This window comes from Chiroxiphia lanceolata, chromosome Z (assembly GCF_009829145.1).
Source record: "Chiroxiphia lanceolata isolate bChiLan1 chromosome Z, bChiLan1.pri, whole genome shotgun sequence".
NCBI lineage: Eukaryota > Metazoa > Chordata > Aves > Passeriformes > Pipridae > Chiroxiphia > Chiroxiphia lanceolata.
Genome location: NC_045671.1, coordinates 29433821 through 29447270, shown reverse-complemented (window position 1 = coordinate 29447270; position 13450 = coordinate 29433821). Strand labels below are relative to the sequence as shown.

General features: G+C 39.8%; 1 protein-coding gene across 1 annotated transcript in view; it reads left to right on the top strand.

Moving 5' to 3' along the window:
• The first annotated feature begins 4712 nt into the window (after positions 1–4712).
• The window catches only part of FREM1 (FRAS1 related extracellular matrix 1), a 66129-nt gene continuing 57391 nt past the window's right edge, over positions 4713–13450 (top strand). The window contains exons 1-2 of the mRNA XM_032676489.1: positions 4713–4806; positions 11880–12383. Coding sequence (XP_032532380.1) covers positions 12153–12383 — 231 coding nt within the window. The 5' untranslated portion in view covers positions 4713–4806; positions 11880–12152. The remainder of the gene's footprint in view (positions 4807–11879; positions 12384–13450) is intronic.

Here is a 13450-nt window from a genome sequence, read left to right as displayed (position 1 = left end):
GGAAGCCCCAGACACAGGGGCACACACTTTTTGTGAAGAAGACCTTCACTAAAGAGCTGCTCTCCATCTTATCTATACTAAATTAGTCTGGTGAGTTTTTTTGCTCTTGATCTTCAGGTAACATATGTTACCCTTTAAACTTTTGCCAAGACCTCTTATTTTTTTAAAGTTTTCCAGTAAAAGTACCCACTGAGAAAATGTGTGCAGCATCTTCTCCTTTGTGCTCTCTCTTAAGGTGTTAAAAGAACTGGATCCGGAGGGTGGATATTGTTGGAGCCTCGTATGTTTTTAAAGTAAAACACCTTCATTGAGCCCGTAGCTCCGGTGCCAGGATCTACAACAGTATCCAGAATTTTTAACTTTAGGTGTTATGCTCAATCTGGTGAGCATTTTGACATCTCTGTCATGTCCATTACCTGTTAGAAATAAGTTCAGGGGCAGCAGTGTTTGTGAAGAGAGGTAGTGCTGCTACCTAGCCTAAACTAAACCTCTAAATGCAATCTGAATGTATGTATATGTATGGCCAGTCTTCGCGAACGAAGATTTGGGAAAGGTCTTTACCCTTCAGCCTGCGCAGTGGATTTTTTAGGTGAGACACAGTGTGCGCTGAGCTGAGCCCACCCTTTAATCCTAAAGTTCATCTGCTGGGGCCAAGCAAGCTTGGACGGTGGCAGTGAGGTCCTCAGGACGTAGGTTTTGTTTTAGAGTGACCTTCTCTTAGATGGATGGCCTTACAGGGCTGACGAGCTCCATCTGCCCGGAGGACTTCCCTGACCGGGAATCGAACCCGGGCCGCGGCGGTGAAAGCGCCGCATCCTAAACACTAGACCACCAGGGGGCCCCCTAATCTGAATATATAATCTGAAATAATAGTAATTCTTCTGCTAATGTGAGGCTTTGCAGCCTTCCTTGGATTTAGTAAGTGGCTGTTGTCAGTGGATTGGATCTGGGTGATGTCCCTCATTCCTTGAAGTTTAACGGCTTGCCTTTCTATCGCTTTTAGTGGAGGTGTGTGCCAGTTTAAACTTCCTTTAGGTTACAGCTTTTTTCTGCAATGTCACGGTTCATAAATTAAGGGATCAATATTTTTGTCACTGGAGCTGAAAATTTCTCCCTAAAGGTCAGGCCTCTGAGAGATTCTTTAGATCTTGACAAATTTCTATGACAATGGTCCTTCAAAAAGAATGTTTTCTGATACTTTCTGATACTTTGTGATACTCATGAGAGAAAGTCAACAATGTAATGCCTTATAATTTTGGACTCGTTGGCATAGAAACCTCTTCGACATTTGGAGAGTTACTTGACATTCCTGTTGTTGATTACAAGAAGACTTAAACCCATATCACACCAAACTCATTAGCAATGATAGAATGCAATTTCCAGTCTTTTTCTTTCCCAAGGACAAGAATGGTTGTGTGGAACACAGCCAATCACTGCTCTTCCCTCATGCAGTTGTGCTACTGAATCTCAAGGGCTGCTTTGTTTCATGTCTGTGCTTGTAAGGATGTAGTTGTCACCTGAGTACAGATCTTCTGACTGCCAGGCCACAAACCATTGGGTTCTTTACTGAAGTCACCAAACCCACAAAGGACTATATGCCAAAGTATGACGTTATGTAGTATGTGTTACAAGGAGTCTGAAGACTGTAACATTTCTGTGTAGGCCTCTCTCTACTCAGTTTGCTACTGCAGCAACTTTTCCAGAGCATCACCACTGAAGGTTTGACCAAGAAGAGAAGCTCTTTGTGGTATCTTAGTCTTAGATGAAGCTTTTCAGTGCCTCAGAAGCTGAAGAGGAAATGGATGTACTCCCAGTATCAAGAACTAGCTCCTTTCTAGTGTTTTATACATTAATTGCATTGTACTGTGAAAACTGAGCATGTTTCTTGTTGGTTATGCAAGCAAGAGATCCTCAGTCTCCTAGGAAAGAACTCAAAGGAATATCTTGTATAGTGCTTCCTTGGTAATGCTCCAGAAAAAGCTTTTGGATAAAGAAGGAGAATAACCAGAGTACTGTTTGCTCCTGAATTTCATTATTAACTTTGTGCTTGTAAACCCTTGTGATTATTGTGAATGAAAATGACAGGCTGGAGCAGCAGCATTACCCTCCTAGTTGTGAGGGTGATGCACAGCCCTGCAAAGAAACCCAGCCACAAGCACCAATAGTCCCAGATTATTCTTGTTTCTTCTATAGGAACCACGCTGGGTTTCTTTGATGGCATGATTATTGTGTTTTTATTATCTTGATCATGGGAACCACTAGGCAAGTCTCCAAGCAAGTGACAGCCACTTGCAAGATCAGCTCTCTGTCAGCCTGTCTACCCTTTCTTTTGTGTTCGCTGTCAGACCTTGTATTTAGGAAGAACATAGTGCACTCAAGAGCCTTCCCATAGTGAATCCTTATGGACAGAGTGTATATATAGGCTGGAGAGGGAGAAGAAGGTAGATTTAACATCCTTTTAAACATGATATTTCACTCTGTTCTTCTCAGCCTGCATTAGGGACTGAAGAGTGGACTGCTGCAACCAGGTGCTGTTGCTCACATAATAAAATTTATGTCATGTAGTGAATACCTGGAAAATAATTGTATCTATTTTCCCCCACAGTTCAACAGATCTTCCTGTGAACAGCCTCCAGATTTAGGATGAGTCTTCTGTTACTTTGAGAACCTCATGTTCTCAAACACTCTGTGCAGATGGCAGACAATGTGGGTTTAGGCCATCACTTAGCAATGTCAGTCAAAATCAAAGGGAAAGGATGGGGCTATGTGTGAGGGGTCTGTGGGTATGGGGGTATATGCATGTGTTCTTGCTCGCTATGTGCCTCAAGTACATTTTTTTTAATTTTCCAAATAAGAGCCTGTAAAGAAAGGGGCTGATTTCGACTATATCTTGTTAAAGAAAGCTTATAGAAAACTTTTAACTTACTATCTTCATATCAACAGTCTGGACTGCATGATTTTACTAGTAATTAATAAAAAATATATACCATGCTTAATTTTCATCCATGGGAAGCTGAACTACTCTCTTTCCTGTGTGGGCAAACTTTGAAATGAAAAGAATGAGTATGTCTACAAAAGACATGTCTTCAGTGCTCTTCAGTGCTCTGGTATTTCTCAAGAAAAGATGGGGTAATTTTAGTCTATCCTTTAGATAATGTGACCTTGACAGATTGCATAAATTAATTGTAGTTAAAGAGTACAATAAGAAATGAGATGCTAAGTTTATTGCTGGAGAAATAAAACTAGTTTGCCATTATGTTATTGACTAATGGGTCACAGACTTGACACTTAAAACAAGCTACCACTTTTTTAATCAGTCTGTAAGGACAGTTATGCTGTAAGGACAGTTATGCTGATGATCCTAACCAGATGACTGTACAATACAAACAGGCCATTCATCACAGTGAATTAGAAGCTATTTTCCAACAAGCAAAAATACAAACACACAGGTTAGTATACATCTCTCAGAGGAGATAAATACTTATGCCAAGTTTTTCTGAAACTTGATAAAATATGCAGGATGAAATCCAGGCCAGTATACCACTCTGATATTCGTGATGTACCTCAAGGAAATATTTTTTTGACTAGTATTTTCTCATAGGCCAGATTGTATCATATTACACATGGTATAGCTTTGAGTTAATTTTCATTTTTAACAGCCATCTGTTTTCTTCATCTGTCTTTAAGTCATGCCACAGGAACATCTGCTGGTTCTTTTCTTTCTTACTATTGACTTCAGTTTCGCATTTTTATAGTGCGGTTTTATTTCCTTGTGAGGGTCAAGTCAGCTTTCTTGTTCAAAGAGGGGTAAGGGAAGACAACATGCTAAGTGTTACAGTTGTGCTGGATTTGGCCCCTGTTTGCACAGGTAACCTGGGAGTCAATAGCTCTTCCCTGTGCTGTCCCTCTTGCCCTTGTCACAATGACCTGTGACTGGGCTGAAAATCTTTTTGTCCCCTATGCTTAAAAACTCTTTTGGTCCCTGTGGTGAGATGGACATGGAATAGCCTCTCCCTATATTGTGACTTTGCAATACAACCTCTGTGCTCTGAAAATTTGGACTGTCAGGTTTATCCCTCAGGATGCACCAATGACCCACTGTGTGGTAGTAAATTTTACTTAGAATCCCACCAGCCAGTCAAATGTGCAAATCTGATGTGAATCTCATGAGAGGCGGCTGGAGAGATATCTTGAATTCTGTGAGGTATTCTATATTGGTAGGATTTTTTTCTATACCCTTCCTCTTTCTTGCTGTTCTGAATGGGGAAAAAAAGATTAAAATTTGAATACTCTTGGGGTGGTGTGTGTGTATCTGTGTGTCTGTGTGTGTGTGTGTGTTTTGAAGGAAATAAACACAGAAGTGGGGAGAAATAAGTGAGCAGACCTTAATAACAGCAGCTCAGTTTTTAGTCCCAACAGACTTAACTAGCAGAAGGGGAAAGGAAGATCTGGGGCTGGCTGCCAGAGAAGCATTGCTGAGTGTAAACACTACAAGGCATCTCTGAATGCTTTTATCATAGGGAGCCCGAAAGTATTTATGATTTGGGACTCTGCAGTCAGTCTTACAAGCAAGGAGTGTTTATCCCGGATTTTCAGTACGGAGAAAGCTACAGCCAAGCTGACCAGAAAGACTGGAATTTCATCTATCTCTCCCCTCCCCCTCTCTGCTTTCTCTCTGTCGCCCACTCACTGGATTTCTTTCTCTGCCAGCCTTTTAAACCAGAGATTCCCAGGTCAGTGACTTACATTTTTCCTCTTATTCTAGTGTGCTCTCATGTTCAGCCTCCTGCAGAAACATTGCTATCTGTAAGTATCAGACTCAAGTTTGTTGTACACCAAATGCTGTTGTGTTTGTGGTTGTAATAGTGCTTGCAGAGTTCAGTTTGCTGCTGAATGTTGCAGCCAAGCAGTCAGACAGTAATTTTTGTACTCGAGATGGATGAAAACTCCGTTCTACCTTTGAGGAAAGCAGACACTAGTTCTTGCCAGTTGTTTAGTAAAAGTTAACTTGAAAGTCAAGGATTCCAAGCAACTTACTTTATCCTAATGTTCAAGTTGATGTAGATTTCTCAACTATGTTGGCTTTTTTCCATCAACTCTAATAAAACTTTGTGGCTTTATCTTTTATAAAAGCTTGGCAGCACTAAGCAAGATTTCTTTGCTTAGAATTGTCTTACTAATAAGACACACTAGAAGAAATACAATAAAAAAGTATTGAAAAATATAATGAAAACTTTTCATATTATTAAGTCTTTATATAGGATATATTTCATTTAGCTGAGATAACTTGTTTTTAAATGCATGTTTTAAATTGTACTTACTTTACAGTAGAGATCTGTCTGCATTTTCACAATTTCATGTACATTCAGGCAACTGACTTGGTTCATCTGAATGAGGCAGATGTTCACTAGTCGTATGGATGAATACTTATATGTGTTCCTTAAGATATATGTGCTTGCATGGGTTTTACATTTCCTGCTGGTTTCTATGTATTTATCTAGAACCAAACTCTAAAATAAACTCTGTTCTAGAGGTTAGTTGCTGTCACTCTGTGTTGTGCTGAGATATTCCAACAAATTCTGTGAATAATTATCCACAATTTCTTCAGTTATTGAAAGGGGATTTTTCCAGTTATATTTTTGCTAGTTAGAGAATTTTGCTAGTTGTCATCTCAGCTAACTCAGCACTGCACTTTACCTTAGACAAAATGCATCTCTATGATGTATCCAGGGTGTCACTGGGAGACATTGGCACTGTAAACTACCAGATGTTTTCACAGTAGAACAGCACACACACCTGTAGAAGTTGCCCCAGCTCTTTTTTCTTACACAGGTGTTATTGCTGTGTCTGCCAGCATTTTCTTCTTGATTCTTCCTTAGGGTTTCGGGTTTTTTTGCATGCAACGTGAACTGCATGCAGATCATTTTAACCTAGATAATGAGGCGGTTTGGATCTGGGAACATTTAGATTTTGAACATATGTTTCAGAATAGATTTTAATTTTAAATTAAAATACTTCCTATCTGTTCATTCTTATGTTTATTTTTTTTCTGCAGTCCTTGAAGTAGTCTTGATAATATTAGTGTATGATAAGTGTTCTTGATCATATATATCTATGATAACATTACAGTCCAAGAGGACTTGATCTATTCATGGGGAAAAGAAACTATCACTATCTCCATCAATCTGTGAATTTACAGATGGCAACAAAATAGCACATGCTACTAAAATAACGATGCATTAAAAATGCAATCCACTTGCCTGTACCTGTTTGAGCATAAAGAGGGACTGAGAGCATCATTTGTCATCAATATTTTAACTTTGCTTCTCTCATTTTTTGAGATTATGTGGCATTCATAATCTCAGATTATGGACACAGATTGGTTTATCTCATAGTAATGGCTGTGTGGGCTACAGTTACTGTACCTAGGGTGTCCATATAACGTTTCATGCTTTAACAACTCACAGAACATGTCTTGGGTTGATTCAGATGCCTTTTGTGCAGTTGGGTAAAAAACCCTGAACCTGGGAGTCAGTAAATCCTGAATCTTCCCAAACTACATTTGGGAAGGTGCTAAACATTCCCTGATAAAGTGCATAATTTCTTTCTCTAGTTGCTACCATTATGAAGTCCTGCAAAAGTATTCAAAGATCTCCAGTAGCTGGTTGTGAAGTTAAACTATAGCTGGATTGCATTTGATGTTTTGAAAAATGTTATCTAAAACCATTATGTGACTGTATGAGCTGATTTAATACCCACAATCCTTTCGTTGCCCTAGGCTGAATTTTAATTGCTGTAATAATATTCGTCTTGTTTCCTAGAAATCCTGGAAGGCTGTCACTTGTTTTCTTTAAACCCATTCTAAAAAAAAAAATTCTATTTTCTTTCTGTTTCTTGTAAACTTTTTCTGATATTCATTAAAACAAATCAGTGCAACTCCCAGCCCACAACAATTGTTCTCCATTATCCCCTCCAACTCTGAAAAAGAAGAGGGCAATTTTTGATCCAACTGTTCAGTGGGATATCCCAGGTAACCAGAGATTTTGTCACACACAGACAAACCCTTAAAGTCTCATCCAAATCCCAGCGTAGACTTTGGGTGTCATAGAGACTTGGCTCAAGTTCACTAGTGATTACAGATTCTTTATTCAGCTGAGAGTTAGTGGTGTCGTTTCTGAGTTTCTTTTCTTTTTCTTTTCTTTTCTTTTCTTTTCTTTTCTTTTCTTTTCTTTTCTTTTCTTTTCTTTTCTTTTCTTTTCTTTTCTTTTCTTTTCTTTTCTTTTCTTTTCTTTTCTTTTCTTTTCTTTTCTTTTCTTTTCTTTTTTTTTTTTTTTGGGTACTGGTAGATAGCTATCTAAGTAATTTGGATTAGTCTTTTACTTACATCAAATTAGCTCTCCTCAAAATCAGATTTACCAGTTGTATTTGGTGAGAATGCTAATGTTTGTAATTAACCATTGCATCATTTCTCACATGTGCACCAGAAGCCCTGAGGGAAAATCAGTTCTTCTGGCATTTGAAGGAAATTTTTAACAAACCACATCTAAAGTCCACAGAAACCATCCCCTACATTGTCCCAAGTTTGGTATGTCACTGCATTAACTCTACAGTCATATTCACTGCCTCTTCACAGGCCCCTTCTGCCTCAGCCTTCCCACCCTGGGCTCATCTGCAGAGCAGGGGAGGAGTTTGCCAGCAGAGTAGCTCCTTAGAGTTCCCCTTGCCCAGTGTCCCTTGTACAATGCCTTGGACACATCTACAGGATGTATTTTCCAGGCTTCCAAATCTCAGTGTCAGCTTGGCTAACCTACCTATAATTATGGGAAAGGTGGTCTCTTTACTTGTTAACACAGTTTTTTATACCAGTAGGGTTTTATATTGGATGCCATGGGAATTATGGGAGAGTTGGCAGGGTATAATGCAGTGTTTTCCGAAACTACACCAGGTAATTAATGTAGGTCCTGGCAATCAGTTGGCTCTGTCATTTCTGCTTAGAGTTACCACACGATTTAGGGTGAAAAACTGTAACTGCTCCCACCTCTTGCTCCAATAACAGCCAGCTTTTATGGCAAGTACAGCTTCAAAGTTACATCAGGCAACTCAGGCCTTGGTTAGTTGCTTTTTTAAATATCTCTAAGAGGACTCCATAAACCCTATTCCACTGTCCATAATCACATTGTCTTTTTTTTTTCTTTTCTAATATCTAATGTGAATTTCCTGTGTTGCTGTTTTTGTGGATTGCACCTTGTCCCTTCACTATGCACCTCCAGGCTCTCTGCACTCTCTTGTTAGAAGTCTAAAACAAGCAATAAACCCTCTCTTCTTCAGGCTGAACAAATCCAACGGTCTCAGCCTCTCCTCATAAATCATGTGCTCCATCTGAGGAATAACAACTAATATATGATATATCACTGAACTGACATGACTGGTTTACTTCTGGGACCAAAGCTGGTAGTTTTGTACTCACACAGTGCACCTGGAGTTATTTTAGGTGTTTTGCCATATAGACAGAAAGTGGATGACGAAACAGCTTAGTTTCACAATACTGATTCTCCTAATGTGTTGCTCATGAACACCATCATTTCTTTAAGCCACTCAGTACATTTGAAATATTGTGGTGCATTTAGATTTTACAGTGCCTTAGTTGTACGTCCATTCTGGGTACACAGATGACATGCCAAGGAATAGCAGGGATGAATCAGGCTCAGCTGTGATATTAGGGGCAGAGAAGTAAAAAAATTGTAAGGAAGTTCAAAGCAGCCACAAAATATGGCAATGGCATCACCAGCAGTTGTATAGTTGCTGGGAAGCAGCTCACTGTTACTGTTGATCAGAGTAAGTACTATCTAGCGCACACACACGACTTTGCTGAAGCAATGACTTTCTTCATACCGGGTGAAGATGCTAATATGATGGCATTCACACCAAAACCTTCTCATTTTTATCGCCATTTTGTGCTGAAAGGGTCTCTTGCTGTTTCATTTTTCTAACATTAGATAAGTGATTGATGAAGTGAGTTATGCTTCCTAAGATCTTCACTTGGCCACCTAAGGAGACAGCGCTCAGCAGACAAGTAGGGGCCAGTGGCTGGAACATATGGGGCAAACCCATGTATAATGGAGCTGTGCCTGCAAGTAAAAGTAGTCAAAGCAAGACAGTGACAACATAACCAAATTTGTTTCAGAGAATGCTTCACACAACAAATATGAAATTGGTCAAAACGCTCCTGGCTCCCCTTTGAGACTTTTTGCTCTTTGTTTGATGCAGGGTAGAAAAAGGCAACAAAGAAACTGCTGCCTGTGTCTGAGGTTTTTATTTGTACTCTGTGCTGGGTTTTATGGGGCAGGCACCAGTAACAGAGCAACCTGGGCTGTAGCAGAGTTGAGGTGCAGAAGTGTCTGTGTGAATGACTCTGCCAGTGCCTGTTGGAGAGAGGCAGCTGCCTTCCCTTGTTTTAAGCACGTATGTAGTGTGTAAAGAGAACAATATCCTTCCTGACCAGTGCTGTTTGTGAAATGATGATTAGGCTGTCTCTGAACTATAATGTGGTTTTACAGGAGCTATTCAGGTGGGAGTGGAGAAAGTCGAAACTCTCCAGGCTTTTATTTTACCTTTTCTCCTGAGGTGCCCTCTGCCCTCTGAATAAAGGCTTTTTGCACCATAAATCAATGCCCCAGCCTGCCATTATGCAGCACAGAGTTACTGGCATTGTCATGAGCAGTAAACCACCAGGTCTATGGCTCAGAATCATTCACTGCCTCTTAGCACTTTGCCAGGTCCTAGCCAGAATCTAAAATTCCGAATTATTTTCTTCTTATCTGAGCCCCTCTAGGGCTTAAGAAAATGCATCTTCTCTGAAAGTAGCTCAGACTTACTCATGCACTGATTCTTCATCAGGCTGGTGTCAAAAGATTTAAAATCCTTTGCAGTCCTTGTGGCAGGATCTTCCTCAGAGCAACTTTGTGACACGTATGTCAGAGTGGTTATTTCACTTTCCTCAGCCCTATCTTCACTTTGTTCAGTGCAGAAAGTAAAAAAAGGACACAACAATGCAGAAGGTTTTAATTCAGAACCCCTCTCCCTGCTTTGCAGCTGGTACTTTAAGGAAATGCATTATATTTGATAAATGCTAGAAATCCATGCACTACGTGATAAATGCCAGTCAGATATTCAGGTTAAAAGGGTGCACTTGCTGCAAAGCATACTTTCACAGTTGGAGTCTCAAGTATAATATGTTTTTCTCCCCCTTTTTCCTAGTTGTTCTTTATAGAATTGCAGACTGTGTTTCAAAACCATGAATTTTAGAAAGTGGAGTGCTGTCTCAGGAAGTGCTATGGACACCCATCCCCGAAGAAAGAAACAAAATTTAGCAAGTATTTTGGGTATATTTCCATAACTAGATTTTAGTGAAATCTGTCTGTGTAAATAAACTTCTTTAAAATTATTTGAGATTTTGATTTGTTAATGAAACACATTAAAACATTTTCTACCAAGAATTTCCTTTTCCTCTGGTTAGAATTCTACATTTTCCCTCAGATTTTCTTCAGACTGATATGGCTGCAATGTTTTAAACCAAAACAGAAACATAAATTGCTAGAAAACCAGAGTTTAGATTTGTGTCCCAAACTTAAATATATATATAATTTATTTGTATGTTAGTCAGTCTTGAATGTGTGGTGAAGTGATCTGTCTTGTCTTACTTTAGGAAATGAAAAATTTTAAATGATTTCTGAGCTGCTGGTTGGTTTCCAGTGAAATTTAAAGCTGGGTGGATGTGTCCATTCAATTATAGGCTGTTCCAGCAGAAGGTCATTCTGCTGGAAACAGCGGAGTCAAACCTGTGAACAACAATGAAAACAATCAAGAGATACAAGGATCTGGGTTTTAATTCACTTTCAGGAAAGATCACTGTTGGTGGTGAAGTTGTGGCAAATAAGAAGTCAGCGCATTAACATAACAAAAATTCCCTGCACAAAACCAAAAATAACATCATTACAACACCTAACAGAAATGGACAATTCACACAAAATTTACCCCTTGACCCTTCACTACAATTACAACAAAAATTCCCCATGATCATTTCATTCTCCAACAATGTTCAGTACTTGTTTTGCCCATTACCTCTCCCAGTTAGTATCCTTATCTCAAAATCGTCATGATCCTAGTCATGGCACCAAGACTGTGGTGGGTTAATCTTGGCTGGACGCCAGGTACCAAGCCGCTCTATCACTCCCCAGCCAGACAGAGGAGAGAGAATAAGATGGAAAACAACTCATAGGTTGAGATAAGGCAGTTTACTAAAGCAAAAGGGAAAGTTTGCACACACACAACTGAAGAGGAAGATAACAGGGTTTATTCTCTGCTTCTCATCAGCAAGAGATGTCCAGCCACTTCCCGGGAAGCAGGGCTTCAGAACATGGAGTGGTTTCTCAGCAGGCAGACATCGTGAACAACAAATGCCCTTCCATTCCTTCTTTTTTCCTTAGCTTTTATATCTGAGCTGACATCATATGACTAACCTTTGGTTAGTTGGGGTCAGCTGGCCTGGTTGTGTCCCCTCCCAGGATCTTTCCCTCCCCTGGGGCGGGGATGTTACAGTGCTGATGCTGTGCCAGCACTGCTCAGCAGTCACCAAAACACTGATGTGTTATCAACACCTTTCTAGCCACCAAAGCAAAGCACAGCACTGTGAGGGCAACTGTGGGGAAATGAGCTCCATCTCAACCAGGTCTAATATGGGTAAAATTAAGCTGCTGCTTTAAATGAACTGCAACTGTAAGAAATGGTGGAAGGTTTTTGTGTGTGTGTTTGTAGGGTTTTTTTAATCCCAGTAGTTGCTCGATTCCTTATAGCAATTTTCTTTCTTTTATTTTTTTCAGGATTAACAAACCTTAAAAGGACTCTGAGAACACATTCATCATTTTGTCAGGCTTGACCAATGAATTTTATAAAATTCCAAGGATATTTTGAAAGGGTCCTACCCAAATTTCAGTCAAGGAGTGACTCTTAATAGAAAACATGTCATATGTTTTTACCTGCAACTAATATTTTGGTGCTTCATTATATGGCAAAAGTCTGCTTGTGGAGAAAGAAGACTTCTTTTGTTAAGAAATTTTTTTCACTGGTGGAAAAGGCTGGCATCCCCTTATAATATGAAGTCCTTTGAGAAAAGCTGGTTATTTCTGCTGCTACTGGTCATGCTAAAAGTGGTGTGTTCCTCCTTTATCAGTGTGAACCGCGGGGTGAAAGTGATGAAGGGACAGTCTGTCTTCCTGTTAGAAGATGACCTCAAGTTTTCCATCCCCAGAGAGAAGGATGTCTGCAAAGTTGAAGTTGTGATTAATGAACCAATAACACAGAGAGTTGGAAAACTAACTCCACAGGTATTTGGGCTCCATTGTGCTGCTTTGAGTGTTTGTGTGGTAGAAACTAGAAAGAGCTACCTTACTGTTTTTTTTTTCTTTTGGGTAGTGACTAAAAGGCATGAAACTGAATGATCTGTGAGATTTAGCCTTTTGCTTAAGCAGACAGCTGGCAGAGAACTGCAACATGGAAATCCAAAAACTGAGCTCAGTAATATGAGTGAACGGAAGTGAGTTTGGTCAGAGTCTCCTTTCACAAGCAAAGAATGAGTATTTCCAAACTTTCGGTTAGGAGATATTCTCGAGCCTCTCAGCTGCTTGCTTTTCAATCATGAGGGTAATGAGTGCCCCTTGGGTAATGCATACCCCACTAGAGCATTTTGCGTTTTAGTCACGAAGCCACTACTTAGGGAGCAATTAAGAAAAAAATAATCACATACAATAAGCACATTGTGTACACCATTGTTTGCTCTGCTCTGCAACATCCAAATTGCTAGCAGATGGCAAATACATTAAACTCCCCCGTTTCTCTTCAAATGTCAAGCCTGTAGGAATAATGAGATGTATTTCACGTATCACCGTTCTGCTACTCATCTGCTTTACAAATTGCCCCACCTGAGTCATAGCAGGAAGGATTATAAAGTAATTGACGTGAAGAGGTAATGGTATAGATAGAAGATGAATGGTTTTAATAAACCATAGGAAAACAGGTTTTGTCTTTTTGAAAAATTTTGTTTATTGTACCATACAGCATACACTTTTGTGTATTTATATATGCATATAGTTTTAAACATCCTTTCCAAGTTTTTGGCAGTTTCTGCGAAGGTAGGTGCAGGAGTACCAGTTTCAATAGATTTTTCAGAACTTTTTTCTTGGTCATCAATGTTACTTTTGCAGACCACTGACAAGTATTTCAGCTGAATCAGCACTGCTAAGGAGCATAGGCAGGGAAAACAGGAGGTGATGCAATGAGCAGGGCAGTGTTTGATCTTCTCTAGAGATTGGCCCCAAGAAATGTAGTGCATCTGCTGAAACTTCCCCAGGGCTTGTTCTCTGCCAGAACAGGGACTCTGACCATAGTACCCCGC